Here is a 17,998-nt window from a genome sequence, read left to right on the forward strand (position 1 = left end):
AATACGTTAAGCAATTTTCAACTTTTCTTGTATAAGTTATACAACATTCTATTAATTTAAGTCAATTTAATGTAATTTAAGTTGTAATGACCTAAACATACAAGTTGATTGTACATCTTTTTTTACAACGTAGAAAGCATGTATAATAATATACTTTGCCTATGTCTGAAAAAAAGGAGAATTTGACGGAAATAATAAGATGCTCATTTCAAAATCAATGTCAATTGAGTCTCTGCGACCCCAAAAATCCAGTCTATCTCAACAGAACATGAGAATAAACTGAAGTAATGGATTGTTTCGCTCAGAATAAACTCAGATGTTCCGCCTCCTCTCAGCAGGAGCATCAGAAGAAAAACAGGTGCCTTGAACGACCTGCTAATGCGATTAAAGGCCCCATGAGGGGTCATCAACCAAACAGGCCTTATCGGATCACACGAGATGGGAATTTGTGGCCAGAAACAAATGTGATTTGGTCTTTTATTTGTCCATGGGACGGTTCTGCAGAAAGCTCTGGGTGCTTCACACAGAAACGCATCTGGTAGAATCATTGGCGGCCCGTGAGCTCAAGATATTCCTGCTGTTGTGGGTCTATATCATAAATCCACACCGGGTAAAATGAGGCCATCTTTAGAACTTTTAAGAACTTCTTAAGTAGCGCCACACGGAACAGTAAAGCTTAATTTTTTATAAGGATTATTTGGACTTGTGTTTATGTGCCACACAGTGTCTGGAAAGAAGAACACTTGAGGACTTTGAGAGGGCTTTGGCTGCCATCTGCTGGTCCTGATCTGAAAATAAAAAAAAATGTTCCCAGATGTGGTACAGTGGCATGTTAATAGGCAACTAGTTAATAGTGAGAATTGGACCCTGAACTGATGTGATACCATATAGGCCACTTGTTTATTATTTGAGCACATTCTGATGTGCTCTAAGTTGGAATGTGCATTTGATTAAAAACAAGATGTATTATAAGTTTAAGATGTAAAAGGCATTGAAATAATATTCAAAAGGAGGCCCAACTTGGGAATAGTTCTGCATTTACATACACCTCTCCAGCTTGCCTGCTCACAGATCTTTTGGATCCACAAATAGCATGTGGAAGGAAGCTTTCCTGTACACGTAGCCAAGTGAAGGAAAAGAGATGAAAAGAGAGAGAAAGTGAGGAGGAGGGGAAGAAGGGGGAGAAATAAGAAAGCATAGGAGCTGCTGGCAAGCCTTGGTGCTTTTAATTGGTTCCAAGTGTCCCAGATTTTCTCCCGTTGGAAAGCTCCTCTGGTCCTCCTCTTTGGAGCTCCTCCGTAACAGCATGGACTCCATTTGCCCCTGGATTCTTTATAGTTATTAGGCAATTTCCTGTGGACCTTCTGGATGGCAATACAGTACAGGTAATGGATAAGCTTTGGTGGTGACCCTGTTGATGAGGTGGGCCAGTCCCGCAAACTCCAAAAACACCCACACAACAGCCGCTGACAGGGTTCCTCGCAAACATTTAAGAAAGTCATAAAACAGTATAAGATGTACTGATAACAACACTTTGAATAGAACATTCAGCTTCTGTATGAATGGGTTATCATCACAAACACGGCAAATTAAATATCAGACAGTGTGCTGAAACCGTTAAAATGTCAAATTAGGTCACAAAAAAATAACAATGGCAAAATATAAAACATTCTGGGTTGTACAGTCAGTCTTTTGAATTATCTACCAGTTGCAAATAATCATTTTCAGTCATTTTTCTTCTGTTTGATCGCAATACGTCAAACACACAAAAAAGCTACTTTTTTTTCTGAATATTATTGTCAGATGTACTTTAAAGAGAAATAGTGTTCACTAACACTAAATCTCCTCACCGACTGCCTGCATTTGTCATCCTGCTCAGAGAGCTGCAAATCTCCACAACCGTTATTCTGCTCCTGCCAAGCCTGCGTCTTCCCTGAAGCCTAGAAGGGAGATCTCCCAGACATTAAGAAGCATCCATCATGGACACAGGAGCAAGAAGAACTCAATCAGACACAGAAAGCCCAGTTTGCACCTGTCAGACATATTAGTTATAGAGAAACTGAATAGTTCATAGTTCTGAATACTTCACAACTGGGGGCAAATAAGAGTGTTTGTGATAAATTAATACAGTAAAACACAACTGCCAAGTTCTTAGAAATGCACTCGTTGTATGCTCTTTTAGTGAAAACCTTTATACTGCTTTCAAGTAATGTTTTAAATCGAATAATTTTACAAAAATTAATATGGTGTGACCATCAAGTACACATATTACATATACAGACTGTGCACACACACACACACACACACACACACACACACACACACACACACACACACACACACACACACACACACACACACACACACACACACACACACACACACACACACTGTGTGGGGATTACGATTTACTATTAAAATAGTATTACTATTAATATACTATTACTATTAAAGGTTACAACACAACCTTTAACTTAACTTTTTTCTAGTATTTCAAAAGAATTATAAATATATAAATGTATATAATACATTAGGCTATAATATAATATAATATAATATAATAAAATATAATATAATATAATATAATTTTAATCAGTTCGATGGATGAACAAAAAAAAAAACTTTACACTTTAAAAGTTGTCTGACTTTTTTAAAACCATACGACTTAGTTTGGAGACAGGTGGAATGTTAATGTTGAGATTAACTGACTATCAAAGCTGAAAAAAAACAAGGGCACAGTCAATGGAGAGCTTTGTTACCTCGGCCTGATCACTCAGGAGTTTCAGGAGTTGTTTTGGCCGGCTCATAATAGAGCGGCACAGAGAGAACCCAACAACCAAACAAACCAAACCCAACGTCATTCCCCAGGTTCCTCTCATTCATCACAGCGAGGGGCCAGAGCTGTGAATGCACATTCAGAGACCCCAACCCTCCTGCTGTGAGGAGGAGACCACCACGTCTCCATCTCCTCCCTTCCCGTTTCCCACTGCAGGATCCTGATATCATCTTGAAGGAGGAACAGCGATGGCCTTTGCCTGAGTCAAAGGAAATGGAGGAAACAGAATTCTTTGCGTGACAACAAGAAACACAATGGAGAGAGGAAACAATGATATGGAGAGGATGACAAAGCATGAGACAAGAACAGATAATAAGAACAGGCATTTGTCAAGAATTTAACAATTTGTCCAAGTCATGAGTTAGGAAATAAAGTTCCTACGTAAGACCATTGGTTCTCACATGGTTTTGCTTCAAGACCAGATTTTGTGTCAAGTAGTGACCCAAACAGTACTAAAATAGTTTTTCATGCATAAACAAAAATGTCTTAATAATAAAAATAAAATAAAAAAAATAACAAAATAATTTAATAAAAGTGTAGGCCTAATAATAATAGTTCCTGCAACTCATGATAGGAATTGAATGTAAAAAATACATTTTTTAGATTATAAAATAAACTTATCTTGTATTTAATTAAAATATGATCTTCCATAGTAACGTATTTCATATTCAGTTAATTTATTTGAATAATGCCTCAAGAATGCCTTCAAAAAATCAGTGAAAATATGACTTTATGATATAATATATTGCAAAATATCTCTGTTGCCATCAGAAAACATACGTGGTGAATTTCCACAAATTTATATTTGTTGCTTCTTGCACATTTCTCGATGTTTTCAAATTGAAAACTTTGGAACTAAAAGGTTAATCCTCTCTCGCGTGTGAAAATAGTGTGCCATTTACACTAAAGCTGACCCTAAACCTAACCAATAGTGTTAACATAACTAAAAGTGAGATACAAATGCATTTGCTGAAGCAACCATGTAAGTTTAGTTTGTTTCACAGGGCTTGAGCTGTGAGATTGTTGAGCTACAAGCAAGTTTACTATATCAGAAAAGTCAAACATATGCAGCTTGATATGTGATAAAAAAGTCAAAAGTGTATGCAGTTTACAAATCATGCATTATGGTAAAATGTTTTGAGTACATGGTATTCTACAAGCAACCATGTAAAAGCAAGTCTTTATTAATGGATAATCTGCTGCAGAAATCATAATATGTGTGAACAGGAACAAAAGTTGTCTGTGTTTTACTGCCTCTAGTGTTCATTGAGTTGTAGGTCCAGGTATGCTTTTGCATTTTTGCAAAAATGTAGGTACAGGCACATTTTTCCAGTGAGCCTGGGTTGTTATTAGCATTTTCCATGCTGTTCACGGCTCGATGAGAACAGACATGTGACCCACCAGTTGAGGACCAATGCTTTAGGCCTCCCACTTTAAACATTGAAACTGTTAAAATATATTCTAATTAAACCCCACTCAGTGCTGAATGCTTATATGTCTGTGGGGAGCAGGGTTTTTGTAGAAAGGTAATGTGTGGTCATAGAAGAATTCCTCAATGACCAATATTGTAAAAAAGCTGTATATGAGCTACACATTTCCTCTGTCTGTGGATGCAATCAGAAACCAGGAAACTACTAAAGCCTTGGACGGTTAACACTTCTGCAGTGGGAGACAAAGAGAGAACATGTATGTATGTGTGTGAGTGTGTGTGTGTGTATGTGTGTGGCCGTTAGCCTCAGTACCATCTGGATCTGTGTGAGCTGTACAGCTGCAGTGACTGTGCTGCCATCTCTGGGTTGTTTCATTCCGTTCGCTCTCTGATTTACTGTCTGGATTTTTATCAGACGGCCTCATGCCGGGGCTGCGGTACACCTCGCCTCCACCGCGCGCACAGGCAGTTAGGCCAAACCTCCACTCTCACACACACACACACACACACACACACACACACACACACACACACACACACACACACACACACACACACACACACACACACACACACACACACACACACCAGACGTGTTATTGGAAATTTGTCTTTCCAAACTCAAATTAATCATGAACATGTGAATTTCGGCAGCACAATAAGCAGAATATAGGCACATAACACATTCAAGATGTTACAAACATCTAGCAAGTGCAACATAACTGAGCAGAGGTGTTTGTATTAACTCCAAGGCCAACAATCTGTATGTGTCTATATGTAAATTTGTTTGCCACACCCCCAGACCTGATTGGTCCTTTGAACAATGATTCAGTGATTGATTTTCCCAAATCAATAAAATTCTGATTCACAAGCTCACACGTCGATTTGATTCCGATTTCAAAATTCATTTGATTACTGTAAATTAGGGAATTTTTCAGTTATAAAGTCCATTTTGCTTCCATATTACAGAAATTCTCTCTCTTCAAATCTGTAACTCGTCATTTTAAAATATCCATTAAAAGAATCAGCATATAAAATTCAGGAATTAGGCTTTACTGGTCAGCCTGTATGTATTTTGATTCTTTTTATTACAATGTTTTGCAGCATTTTGCTCGCATATGAATGTCTGATTGCATACTGACTGCAAACTCACATTCTCACTGGAGATCAAATATGATTTATTTCACCATGCTGTGGAAAATTAATAATTATAATTCATTTTATATAATTAACAACATGACCCAAACTAGTCAAACAAGTCCTGAAAAAAAGCAATGGCATAAAAGAAGAATACATGTAGGGAAGGTTCAAATGATGATTGCAATTAATTGAGAAATCAATATTTTTTCCCAGGCTTAATTAATAACTTAACATGACTTGACAATGCAGCGCTCATGCTGCCAGATGCTTATAAATCAATGAGACATCCATTTAATCTGCATATAGGATATAAGGCTTCTACACCTCTTTATTGTGTGAAATTTTTAAAGAAATGCAGCATATGCCTTTACCATGCATGCGAAATGTCAATCATACCTAGTTCTGCAATGATACCTGCGCATGTTTGACCTCACAACCCTGCCAGCGATAATAATCCTGTGGGATATTGTTGCCTCCACCTCCAACTCTCTCTCTCTCTCTCTCTCTCTCTCTCTCTCTCTCTCTCTCTGGCTACTCCTGTCGCTGAGGTAATGTCTGAATCTGTAATCTGTCTCTGTGCCTCAGTGAGAGGACAGATTTTTCTCGCAAAGAGTGTCTAAAAGCTTACACCAGACCTTCCTTCAAAATCAACACAGAAAGCCAGCCTTTGAAACAGAAATTGGATCCTTTATTTATATGTGTGCACCATTAGGAACCCAACACAAACTCCCACAGAAACATAGCTCATATGTAAGGGGATTGGTATTAGGCATAATTATAAATCCAGATTTCAAACAAGCAACAGAACACCAGTGTTTTCTGCAGAGGTCTCTAATCCAACCACAGCAATTGTCCTGGTCAGCGCTGTCGAGAGAGGAAAGAGAGCCACTAATCTGAGTTTGGTCAGAGAACCACAACATGTAAACACTTTATAACTCATGATGATCTTCTAACCACACCACCAACCAGACGGCCTTTGAAATGGTATTCTATCTATTTATCAAGTGATTATTTAAGACACAGATGATTTACAACCATTTGCAAGTGACATATTCATATTACTTACAATATAATATATTTTAAGTAAGCGATATTAAACGAGCAAGACAGTTGATGTTCGAGTATCAGGCAGCCGGGCTGATATTCAACAACCAATGCCACGACTGCGAGTGTGATAACACTTACATCAGTTCAATAAATAATAAACGGATTATGAGTAACTTACATGTTAGACACCGTATTCTCAGTTAGTTTGTCTAGTGTTTCTCCACCAATGTAAATAGTTCCAAATTAAGTCAAGGCAGAATCAACAACAGCTGCATTTCCCAACAAGACAGAGTAGTGCTGTTTCAGTCCTGAATAAATCAGTGTTTTGAACAAATCAGTTGATTAAATGCGCTTAAAAGCGATAACAGCGGGAAACTTTGTATATTTGTATTTATAAAGTCAGAATTGTGGGATATAAACTTGCAATTGGAAGAAAATGTCAGAATGGTAAGTTTTTTTTTTCTCTCCTCAGAATAGGACTTTATAACTAAATAACAAAATTAGTTTATATCTCACAATTCTGAGAAAAAAAAAAGTGAGAATTGCGGGATATAAATTCATAATTGCGCGGGGAAAAAAATCAGAATTGCGAGATAAAACTCCCAATTGCGAGAAATAAATGAAAAGTCACAATTATCCTTTTATTTCTCATTTTTTCCGTTTTTTTTTTTTTTTCGTTAGAATTCCGTGACGGAATTCTAAGTTCCATAGAATAGAGAGGCCTATATAGTATTCATATTTATTCCATTTTGATTTCATATGAAGGTTTTTAATTTCCTTCAAAAACACATATTTTAAAAGTCTGGGCACTTTAATAAGCACCTTTAATAGTTTGAAGTCCTCAAGTACAGAATTGCATTGTTGATGAATAGTCTTGGCTGGTTGTTGATGGGTTTGAGCCATATTTCATAGGCCTATCTAGCCTAATTGAAATTATTCAGAATTCCATGCATTTCTAAACTAAAGTGGGATAAACTGCAGAGGTGAATTAATTCAGTCCTGTTTCATTCATTCATTCATTCATTCATTCATTCATTCATTCATTCATTCATTCATTCATGCATTCATGGATTCATTCATTCATTCATTCATTCATTATTTTATTATTTTCTCTGAGACCATACAAGCAGAAAGAAAAGCCGTGTACAATAATGTAGGATTATAGCTCTGTTCCAAAAAAGGAAATTAGTATTATTAGATTTCAAAGCTATGGCATAAACTCCTGAGAAAAGGGAAACGCTTACAGTAGCTTTAATTTTATTTATTAATTTTTTATTGTCACATTCTAAATAAAACAGTGCCTGTTTGGAGGAGACACAAATATATTCCCCCTCCACATCAAGCAGACACATTTAGCATCACAGCTTATCTGTTAGTCTGTTGCAGCATCTGTGAAGGTGCTTCTGGCTAAAGTAAGACAAACAGGAAAATACACTGATTAAAACTGCAGCTTTGGATGGCTCCTGTCCCGAGCATCATCCCACCACTTTGGTGGGACGCTTTTAACATCAACATGTCTTTTCCCAAACACTAATGGTTAAATTGCTGAGCATAAGGTGTTTTTTTAAATTAATTTAATAATTTTTTCACTCCATCTGTTTGAAGCTTAGATATGAAAAGATGAGATACATGCTCATATGGACCATTTATAACTCTATAAGAAGACCTGAACTCCTGAACTGAAAAAACAGATGGTAGTCTATCAAAATTCTTTAAAACAAGCATACAAGAACAAATGTCTTTCACTTCTCTGTATTCTGTCAACAACAGCTTGTTTTGCAGACGTCTTTGTTCAATCAGAATGTTTCAAAGCATTTGCAGGTTGAGAGGTGGAGTCATAATCAGCAGAAAACTGGAGTCAGAAGAGCACCTCACGTCAGTTTCCAAAGCAGAAGTTGTGCATTTAGCGAACAAAACAAGGTCGAAAGGTTCAGAGATTTCACTGATGCCAAACGTATCTCGAATCAATGCTGATGCCTACTGTAAATATCCCTAAAATATGTTGACCGTGACTCCTAAGTAATGACTTGACATGCAAAAAAAAAAAGACTCTCCAACCTGAGCTATGCAAACAAACACCCACACATCTGTCAGAAACAAGTCGTCCAGAACTAATGCAATTTTCCAAACAAACACCCCAACAGAACTGGATGCACCAACCAAAACATGACTTTTAGCCCAAATATAATCATTTCCTCATTCATTTCTGATGATAAATGTAAATATGTTGGTAATTTTTCCGTGCACATATACTCAATTGGCTAGGGTCTGCCAGTAAAGTGGTCATTTTGTGTAATTGCTCAGGGGTTTGTTTTCTAGCGGTGGTGGCGTGGGAATGTTGTACGGTTGCCAGACTGGATTGATGAGGTCTTCCCTAACTGGCCTCCAGCGAAGCGCCCTGCTGATCTCTGCTGGCTCATGGCCCCACTTCCTACCAAACAACTCCGTACAACCTCAGCTTTGACATTATGAGCCATGAAATTATGTAGATGCTCTTAGCCACACATTTAAAGCCCTATTTTCCAGCTTCCTGCCTTTCAGCTTTTCTCCAACAGGTACATTTGCCAGTGACACCCTTGTGTCAAAGAAGCATACATTAGCATACAGTAGCAAGACACTTTAACTTTAGTGTGAACTGAATGTAATGTTTTCAGACACGTAAATGCAAGTTATTTATAATGAAATGAAAATGTACTATAGTTACAATTTGTGTTAAAATGCTACGTATTTAAATAGTTCGCCTTAAGCTTTTCGTGCTGCATTAATATAATTATTCATTGTGTTTCGTTGTATGGTGGTATACATCAGGCCCTCTCTCTTTTTCCATATCGCTCCCTCTATCAGGCACAAGAAACCCTAGCCGACTGTTACAACCTCAGCCACTTCATTTGACATCTTTCCACATATTGGAACGGTTAGCAGAGACCTAACCCCGTGACCCTGTGACCTCTCCTCCACTCACACATACACACAGCCTGTGTTAGAAAGACTCCAGGGAGGTCACGGATTAGGCAGGAGCACCGAATACTTTAGGGTTACGCTCTTTTCTTCCACACTACTGCTCTGGTTGGGGCCATATTGCATATTGGTCCTCGCATCACTGGGGACTGAAGGATACTTGGCCCCTTAAACAGACTGGGATAGTTTTGTATAGCCGTCAGAGTGACTTCAGTATTAGATACTGTGTCCTATTTCATGACCAAGTGTTTATGTGATTCTGGACTGTGACTGCATGGAAACTCTTTAGTCTCAAGCAGCTTGGGGAAAACTCTCTCTCTAAGCCAATGCACAAAAAAGCATTTAAAAGCCAGACGAGGAGATTCTGCAATGAATATGCAAAAAAAAAAAAGAAAAAAAAAGAAGATTTTAAAGGCATAGTAAAAAAAAACAAAAAAAAAACTGACATAATTTAGTCAACTTCATATGGTTTCGAATCTGATGAAAAATTCACATTGACCCTTGTTCTGCAAATGTTCGCAGGCGAAATCCATTCATTCCGATTGGAATCCACACAATCACAAATTTTTGCAGTTAAAGATGGTCATGCAGATTTGCCACGTCAGCCAACAGAAAGCTGTTCGGTTTAAAAGCCAAAATTGTAAAGGCTGTGCTAGTCGATGGTTTTCCTTGAACTAAAACCTCCTTAGAATAGATGTAAAAGCAGCATAACAGTATCCTAAAAGTGGTCCATATGACTCTCAAGCTACATAATTCAAGTCTCCAGAAGAAATATGATAACTTTTGTGTGAGAAATAGATTCAAATTTAAGTTATTATTCATTATTCATGTTATTATTCAGTTCTCAAATGAAGATTATACATTATTGAGTAAAGACCCAAGTTTCAGCCACTTTGTCACAAAGCTTCATGACTACAGAAGACTTGAAATTTAGCATTTGAGCCATTTTTATGATACTTTTATGGTAATTTTGCATCAATTTTAAAGCTTGACAGCATGGACAGAAAAACAAATATTTTGGAACAATGACCAAATATTTAATGTTTGAGTGAACTGTCCCTTTGAATATCTATTTCTCTCTCTCTTTACTCTAGTAAGCGCACAGTCCTTCTCCTGAGCTCCAGCTGTCTAGCGGCCCTTACCTGAGGTTATAATACTTAGACTGTGAAATCATCTAGTCACCACCGGCCCCCAACTCCCTAAACTCTGCAGCGCTCTCGTATAGCAGATCTTTAATATTTATGGTTGTCAGCCGAGGGAGCGGAAGGGGTCTGAGGGGTGGAGGTCTACACTCCTGCTTTCTTCGCTGTGCTGGCGGTTTAGCAGACAGAGCCCAGGCATGGCCTCCATGTTGAAATGATTAGGACACAGGAAGCTGAACCTGACACTGCTGACACCAGGCCTCAGCGCCACATCCTGACCACAAGACCCTCACTGTGCCGGAGAACCCTTCGTCATGACAGCCAGACGCTGATTTACACCTTCTGATAAGAGGAACTTGGACATGGAGACGGAGGGTGTGGGAAATTAAACTCTAGCAGAATCATCATGGGCATTCAAGTGAATTTTGAATGTGATAAAATGTATATTTGCACAACAATTGTAGGTAAAAGAGTCACTGTCCAAAAAGCAAAAAGAAACAAAAAGGAAAAAAAAAGATATATATTAAATGCCCTAAATTGATAAGATGTATAAGTTGTTATAGGTTTCATAAAGTGCACATTTAATATACATCTTACGTCGTATTTTCATCATAGCGGCCACCAAGTTAACAAAAATGTCCCCACCCAAACATACATACTGTACATATACATACATACATATAAATATACATACATAAAACACAAACTAAATAAAACAAATACAATTAAAAATTAAATTAAAAAACAAATAAAATTAAAATAAAATTAAAATGATAAAATAAAATTCATACATGAAATGAAATAAATTAAAATAACAAAACATGACATTAAAATAAAATAAAATAATATTAAAAAACTAGAATGGCTAATGTTCATTTGATGTTAAATAGTGCATCTAAAGTCTTAAATAAATAAATAAATAAACAAATAAATAAATCACCCTTTTTTTCCTAGGTACATTCAGGACATTAGCAGATGTCCACCACTTACAGCTGCTGATTATATGTTTGCGGGACATCGCTGATCTTTACCAACAATACAAGAGCAAGTTTAAAGTTGACAAATATTAGCAGTCTGGTTCTGATCCATTACTCTTCAGCATTCTTATATAACACTGACATTAGACTATCTTCTGCCCTTGGAGAATTTGGGTGTGAATATTTACACGGGAAAAAAAAATATATTTCTTCATGCCCCCACTTTTTCTGACTGTAGTTTTTGTACTATAGAGGTCTAGTGCCATCTAATGGTGTGGGTTAAATTCCATTAATTCATCAGCACTTGGGTCCAGAATAATGCATGAAGAAAAATTAAATCATTGGCTTCGAAACTTGAAATACTTTTAGCTGACTTTTTAAATCTAATATTAATGAACTCTTGAAACTGCAAAAAAAAAAAAAAAAAAAAAAAAAAACTGAAAAGAGAAAGTATTAATAAATAAATAAATGTCTTTTAATCCACTGATAAATAATGAATGGCTTTCTGATGAATGCAAGGACAGATTCAAATCCTGTCTCAAGTTATGAATTATGTGACAAAATCAAGTTTTCATGGCTGTCAAAAACTAGACACCAAACGTTAATAAATGCTTACTTATGTTTCTAAATCGGTGACTTATCCGTTGAGCCTTTTAAAAGAGCATCATACATGTTTAAACACTTCGGATCTACGACCATGTAACAGAGGGAGTGGGGAAAATATGACAGATTTTTGTTTTTTTTTTGCAAATGCTGTGAGAGAAGTGAAGATGGGATGACATGCTGTTTCCATGACAGGGATCATAAGGATGATGCAGCTCTTGCTTTTGCTCCCAGATGGTCGTCTCGTATGATTGTTTTCTTTAATAACACACTGCTACTGTTGCCATCGTGATGGCCGTTGGTCACAGACAGAGCTTTAGAGCACCACTACCTCATTAACATTTTTAACAGGCCTGTTTGTTTGTCTTTCCTAGCCTCTGGTCATAATTATAACAGTCAATTAACCCTCAGAAAAAGGGCATAACAGTGAGGGAGCCAAACTAATGAAGAGTGATTCACTAACTTTCCTCATATTCACATCATCCTGTCTAGATGGAAAGTTACTGCTGGATAATGTGGCTTAAAATACAAAAAAAAAAGAAGACAATTTTACTTGAGAATCAAGAATGAGACTGATTTTCAAAGATTGTATGTTGAAAAGATTTTTTTGTTTGTTTGTTTGTTACACTTCTTCTTTAACTTTTGTTTAAAGATATACTATTTATTTATGCTTACCCTGTACATTTCATATACAATTCACCTATATATTTTCTGAAATCTTCATATCATATGCAGTATTGCTTCTCAAGTACATTTACTGTATCTTGGATTTTAGATTTGAACTGGGAAAGAAATGTCTAAATCCCACTACTCAAACTTGCATCAATAACAAGATTTCTGCAGTGTATATACATAGAATAGCAAATTATATTAATTGGATAGATAGATAGATAGATATATAGATAGATAGATAGATAGATAGATAGATAGATAGATAGATAGATAGATAGATAGATAGATAGATAGATAGATAGATAGATAGATAGATAGATAGATAGATAGAAAGATAGGTAGATAGATCGATAGATAGATAGATATATAGACAGATAGATAGATAGATAGATAGATAGAAAGATAGGTAGATAGATAGATAGATAGATAGATAGATAGATAGATAGATAGATAGATAGATAGATAGATAGATAGATAGATAGATAGATAGATAGATTTAAAAACACATTGAGAGATACATATTATATGCCTCTTTATTTAAATAGATAAGCACAATATGATAAAGTATGCATATCAAAATATGCATATACATTTTTTTTTTACAGACACAATTTACATAATTGATTCGCTCTGTTCTTAATCTTGTGCTGGCCAGTAGATATATTTGTATCTCATGTCTTGTATCTTCTGTCTCATGTAGTTTTCCACTATGTTGATACATAAATTAAAGCTCAGATCAAATCCCTCAGCCCACACCACACACACTGGAAACACTTACAGTCTGCTTTGCGGCTTCATTAGCATATTTCTGTATCACAAGCTTTTTCTTTATCTAACTAATACAAAGGTGAAACTATCTCAACTAAAAGAGAGAGAAAAAAAAAAAACATGCCTGCCAACTCACTGGAGACCTGGAGAGAAACTGAAAGACTACGAAGAGTCGGTATAGCATACAAACTCAAGTTTAGAAAAGAAGCGAGGGAATCAATAGTGCAGAATGCAGATTGTGTGAGAGAGCGCTATGCTTTGTGTCCTTTTTCTATTCAATTTACAGTAAATAGCCAGAAAGCCAAAAGCATACAACTTTCACACTCGGGAGTCTCATATCAATATCAACTCTTCAAAATAAAGCTTTTTCTTTCCATATAAGGAGCATGTTTAGTGGGAAAGACATCTGAGCTTGCTGCTCTGACGGCATTTGAGCAGCTTGAGGAAGGTCTCCATCTTGTGGGCGTCCTTCTTGAAGCAGGTGAGAAGGTTGTAGTCCCTGAGGACAGACTCCAGCACCTCTGGAGATTGTCCATCGTATGGAGCCAGCGTGTGTTCGATGACGGATGAGGACGAAAGCATTCCTTCGTCCAGCATCTGTGGAGAAACCAGTGTGAAGTGATGCACACACACACACACACACAAGGCTGCAGCGTGTGAGGTCTTGTATCAGTGTTCACACTGATTTACCTTGCGGATGAGGACCACCACCCCCTGCTCCAGGCTGAGCAGTTTCTCATAAACCCACTTGGTCTTGTTGAGCAGAGCGTCGGGGGCGTCATCGTAACGATCAAGCGTAGTTTGGAGATAGCTCAGGGGTTCCATCCACGACTGCACCAGAATCAGGACCGAGTGAAGGAGCCATTTATCCTGCATACAACACACTGAAGACGTCAAAGGGATCTAGCTATGAAAAATACAACTTTCATTGATATTTTTTTGTGTGACAACCTTCTGTAGCCTTCAGAACTTCTTCAGGTCGAAAAGAGCATTTACTACTACACTCTTGGAAGAAGAAAATAACTCGATTTTCACAGTAAAGAACCCTTTATGCCTAAAAGATTCTGCATAAGGAGAAATGTCATGATTTCATGATGCTCTTATGCTCATAAAATTTGATTAAAATTAAAGATGAATTAAAACTAAATTAACTAACTAATTACAGCCAGACATATATATATATATATATATATATATATATATATATTTGGATGGATGGATGGATTATTCCTAAACACTTGAGAAAGATCCAGACAAATACAGTTTTCATACAACTAACGACAAGAGGTTTATTTTGTCTTGACTATAACATTTCAGGATATTATTTTGTGAACAATTGTCAATGTAAAGCAGATATTGTAGGCTGTTATTGAAAGATGGAGCATCAGAAACTATTTTGGACATGGAAACCTGCAAGCTTTTATTTCACATGCATTTACCAGCAGTCACAAAAAATGCCCTGTTTAATAGTACAATGTCAGAAAGAGGTGGAAATTGCATTTAAAAAAAGACAGATTTTGACAACATTTCTCAGGTATAAACAAACAAACAAACAAATAAATAGTTAAATAAATGATTTGACCCCATTCACAGACTCCAACCTTCAAACAGACTACACATTGTGAATACAGTAGTCAAGCCTTCATGAAGCCGCACAAGCTCCCGGTGAAGGAGAAGTTATGGGAGGTAATCCATTTTCAATGTTTTTGCAATGCTTTTTATATACCGTAGCTCCAGATGAATTTTCAGAGACTATAAAATGTCTAAATCAAATGGAAATATGTGTCTACTTTGGCTGCGTACAGTGGTGGCGTGACAAGACTCATTACGGTAAAGCAGTTCGAGGGAAATGTTCAAATCTATTTCAGCAGGTGGGGAAAAAAAGGATATATTGAAAAGAAAACAGCCTATTTGTTGATGGAGGCAATTTAGTTCTAAAGCAAGGTTAGTCTCTCAGTTGAAAGAGCTGTCACACAATAGTGCATTAGACGGACGGCGCTCTGTTAGTGCAGTCTTTCACACAATACCAGTTTAACAGAGCTCATTTGTTCAGAGCTGGAAAACATGGTTCCAGTGAACGCTTAACCTGCGCTGACATGCACGGATGTGGATGCCGTTTAAGAAGATTAACCTGCATATTCTCAACATTTAATATGGCCTTAGAATAACACCAGAAAAAAAAAAAATATATATATATATATATATATATATGTTTTTTAATTTCTAAAAATGTAGTATTTTTGCTTAATCAGTATTTCGTCTTATTTCCCAGTCAAAATGGTTTACCTTGTTTGATATGTATCATATGCATTTCTTAATTTTGATATGTCCTTCCTTCTTTCCATTTCTAATCAACAAAACACAACACTCGCATCTCCTCACCGAAATCTGCTGAATCTCACTCTTGGAGCTTGGGATCGGGAAGGGTTTGCTGTGGCACATGTTTCCTCCCTGATTTCTCAAAGTATACAGAGGATACGGGACAAACATCTCCTCCTGTTGGACACACAGGAACAAAGGCTGACTGCATTGTTTGTTTATCTGACACACACACACACACACACACACACACACACACACACACACACACACCACACACACACACACACACACACACACACACACACACACACACACACACACACACACACACACACACACACACACACACACACACACACACACCACTTCAGGTGGTAGAAAAGCCTTCCTTATAAATATCTGAGGGGAGATTTGAAATGAGAAATGAAATTATACTCATGTTATCTGCATGTTTTCCCACTAAAAAGAGACAATCCACCCAAGAACAGTGAAATAATCTAACAAGACTGATAGGCATCTCACAGTGTTTATAATGAGTCTGATTATTCATTAAGATTATAGTCTCATCAATTCAAAGTCATGCACACAGCCGGCAATAATGAGGCAAGGTTGATTAAATGAGACAGAATAATGACATTAAATGAAAGACACTTGCTATCAGTCTGGCTAATAATATCTCAGCTGATGAGATCTGATGGTTATCTGATTTTTTAGTTAAAAATTTAAGAAGAAGAAAAAAACAACAAAAGCAACAACCCCTTTAGACATTCTGTGGGCTACGCGTAACATTGCACCTGTCAACTTATTCTACTAACCTGAACCATAACCTAACAATCCACTCATTCTCAACTAATACTCTAATGAGAGTTAGTGGATACGCAGGTACAAAGTTATAGTCAACAGAATGTCTAAAGGGGACCTACAAAATAAAGTGTGACCAAAAGCATGCATGCAGATTTGCAAACTATAACGGTAACACTTTACAATAAGGTTTCATTAGTTAACTAAATTACTTAACATGAACTAAGAATGAACTGCACTAACATGTATTAATCTTAGTTGATGTTAGTCTGTAAATTAATACATTATTCAAATCTAAAGTTGTATTAGTTAACATTAGTTAATGCACTGTGAACTAACATGAACAAACAATGAACAGCTGTATTTTTAACTAATGTTAAGAAAGATTAACTAATACAGTAACAAATGTATTGATCATAGTTAGTTCATGTTAGGTAATTAGTTAAAGCATGTTTCTAATGTTAACAAATGAAACATAAAGTGTTACCACCATGCTGTAATAAATCATTTTATACGTTGTGGAGTTAACAGTAAATATCAATAGACTTTGATTGATTGACAGAGATGGTTCACTCACAAAAAGAGTGCATGACTCTTCAGACACACGGTAGATGAGCTCTGCATGTTGGATGACACGATCTAGAAGTTTCTCTTGGGAGATTGAAGTACAGTGTGTGAGAGATCCGGTCTCGTCCTTACAGTCCAGAGGAGCGGCATGAGAAACCCGGGAAAGCCAGAGCGACACAAAACACAGCCAGACCTGCAGAACTAAGGAAACACACACACACACACACACACACACACACACACACACACACACACACACACACACACACACACACACACACACACACACACACACACACACACACACACACACACACACACACACGGTAACAGAGTAATTCACTGCTACAAACATGTTTTAGAAAGTCTGTTAGGCTGATAAGCCTTAGAAATATTTACTTTCTGTAGATTGCACATTTCCTTGCGTATTTGAAATATGTTTAATAAGCGAGCACTGTTTTCTTTACAAAGCGAATGCATTTCTTCAAGACTATAGCTCTAGGCAGATTTCCTTGCAAAAGAATAAACTAATAAAGATCTGGAGTCAATGTACCTTTAACCCTGTTCATTTTGCAGAGATGTTTCTATGGCCACTTGCCTGCATTTGAGGCACACACCGCCTTTATATAACATTCTCCGAGATCCATAGATTCATCATCTCACCTGCTTCAGTGTAAGAGGAGACGTGGCCTTCTCTTCAGACTCCTTCATATGCAGGCCTTTAACCTGAGATGTG

The 17,998-nt window shown here is 36.9% G+C and overlaps 2 protein-coding genes across 2 annotated transcripts in view; one reads left to right on the forward strand and one right to left on the reverse strand.

Moving 5' to 3' along the window:
* The window catches only part of kirrel3b (kirre like nephrin family adhesion molecule 3b), a 648,233-nt gene that overhangs the window by 114,215 nt on the left and 516,020 nt on the right, over positions 1-17,998 (forward strand). The window lies entirely within an intron of this gene.
* smtla (somatolactin alpha) lies at positions 13,320-17,831 on the reverse strand. Its single transcript, XM_077225046.1, has 5 exons — positions 17,816-17,831; positions 17,273-17,463; positions 15,955-16,068; positions 14,263-14,442; positions 13,320-14,169 (listed from the first exon to the last, which is right to left on the reverse strand). The coding sequence occupies exons 1-5, from the start codon at positions 17,829-17,831 to the stop codon at positions 13,963-13,965; spliced, it is 708 nt and encodes a 235-aa protein (XP_077081161.1). The 3' UTR covers positions 13,320-13,962.

This window comes from Siphateles boraxobius, unplaced genomic scaffold (assembly GCF_051911475.1).
Source record: "Siphateles boraxobius isolate OS27281-9 unplaced genomic scaffold, OSU_SipBor_1 98, whole genome shotgun sequence".
In the NCBI taxonomy this organism is placed as follows: Eukaryota; Metazoa; Chordata; class Actinopteri; order Cypriniformes; family Leuciscidae; genus Siphateles; species Siphateles boraxobius.

Excerpts from the sequence above, each read along its gene's own strand:
- smtla (XM_077225046.1), bottom strand. Across the intron at positions 16,069-17,272 it reads AAGAGTCATGCACTCTTTTT|GAGGAGATGTTTGTCCCGTA; the intron begins GTGAGTGAACCA and ends TGTGTCCAACAG. Across the intron at positions 14,170-14,262 it reads TGGTGGTCCTCATCCGCAAG|ATGCTGGACGAAGGAATGCT; the intron begins GTAAATCAGTGT and ends GTTTCTCCACAG.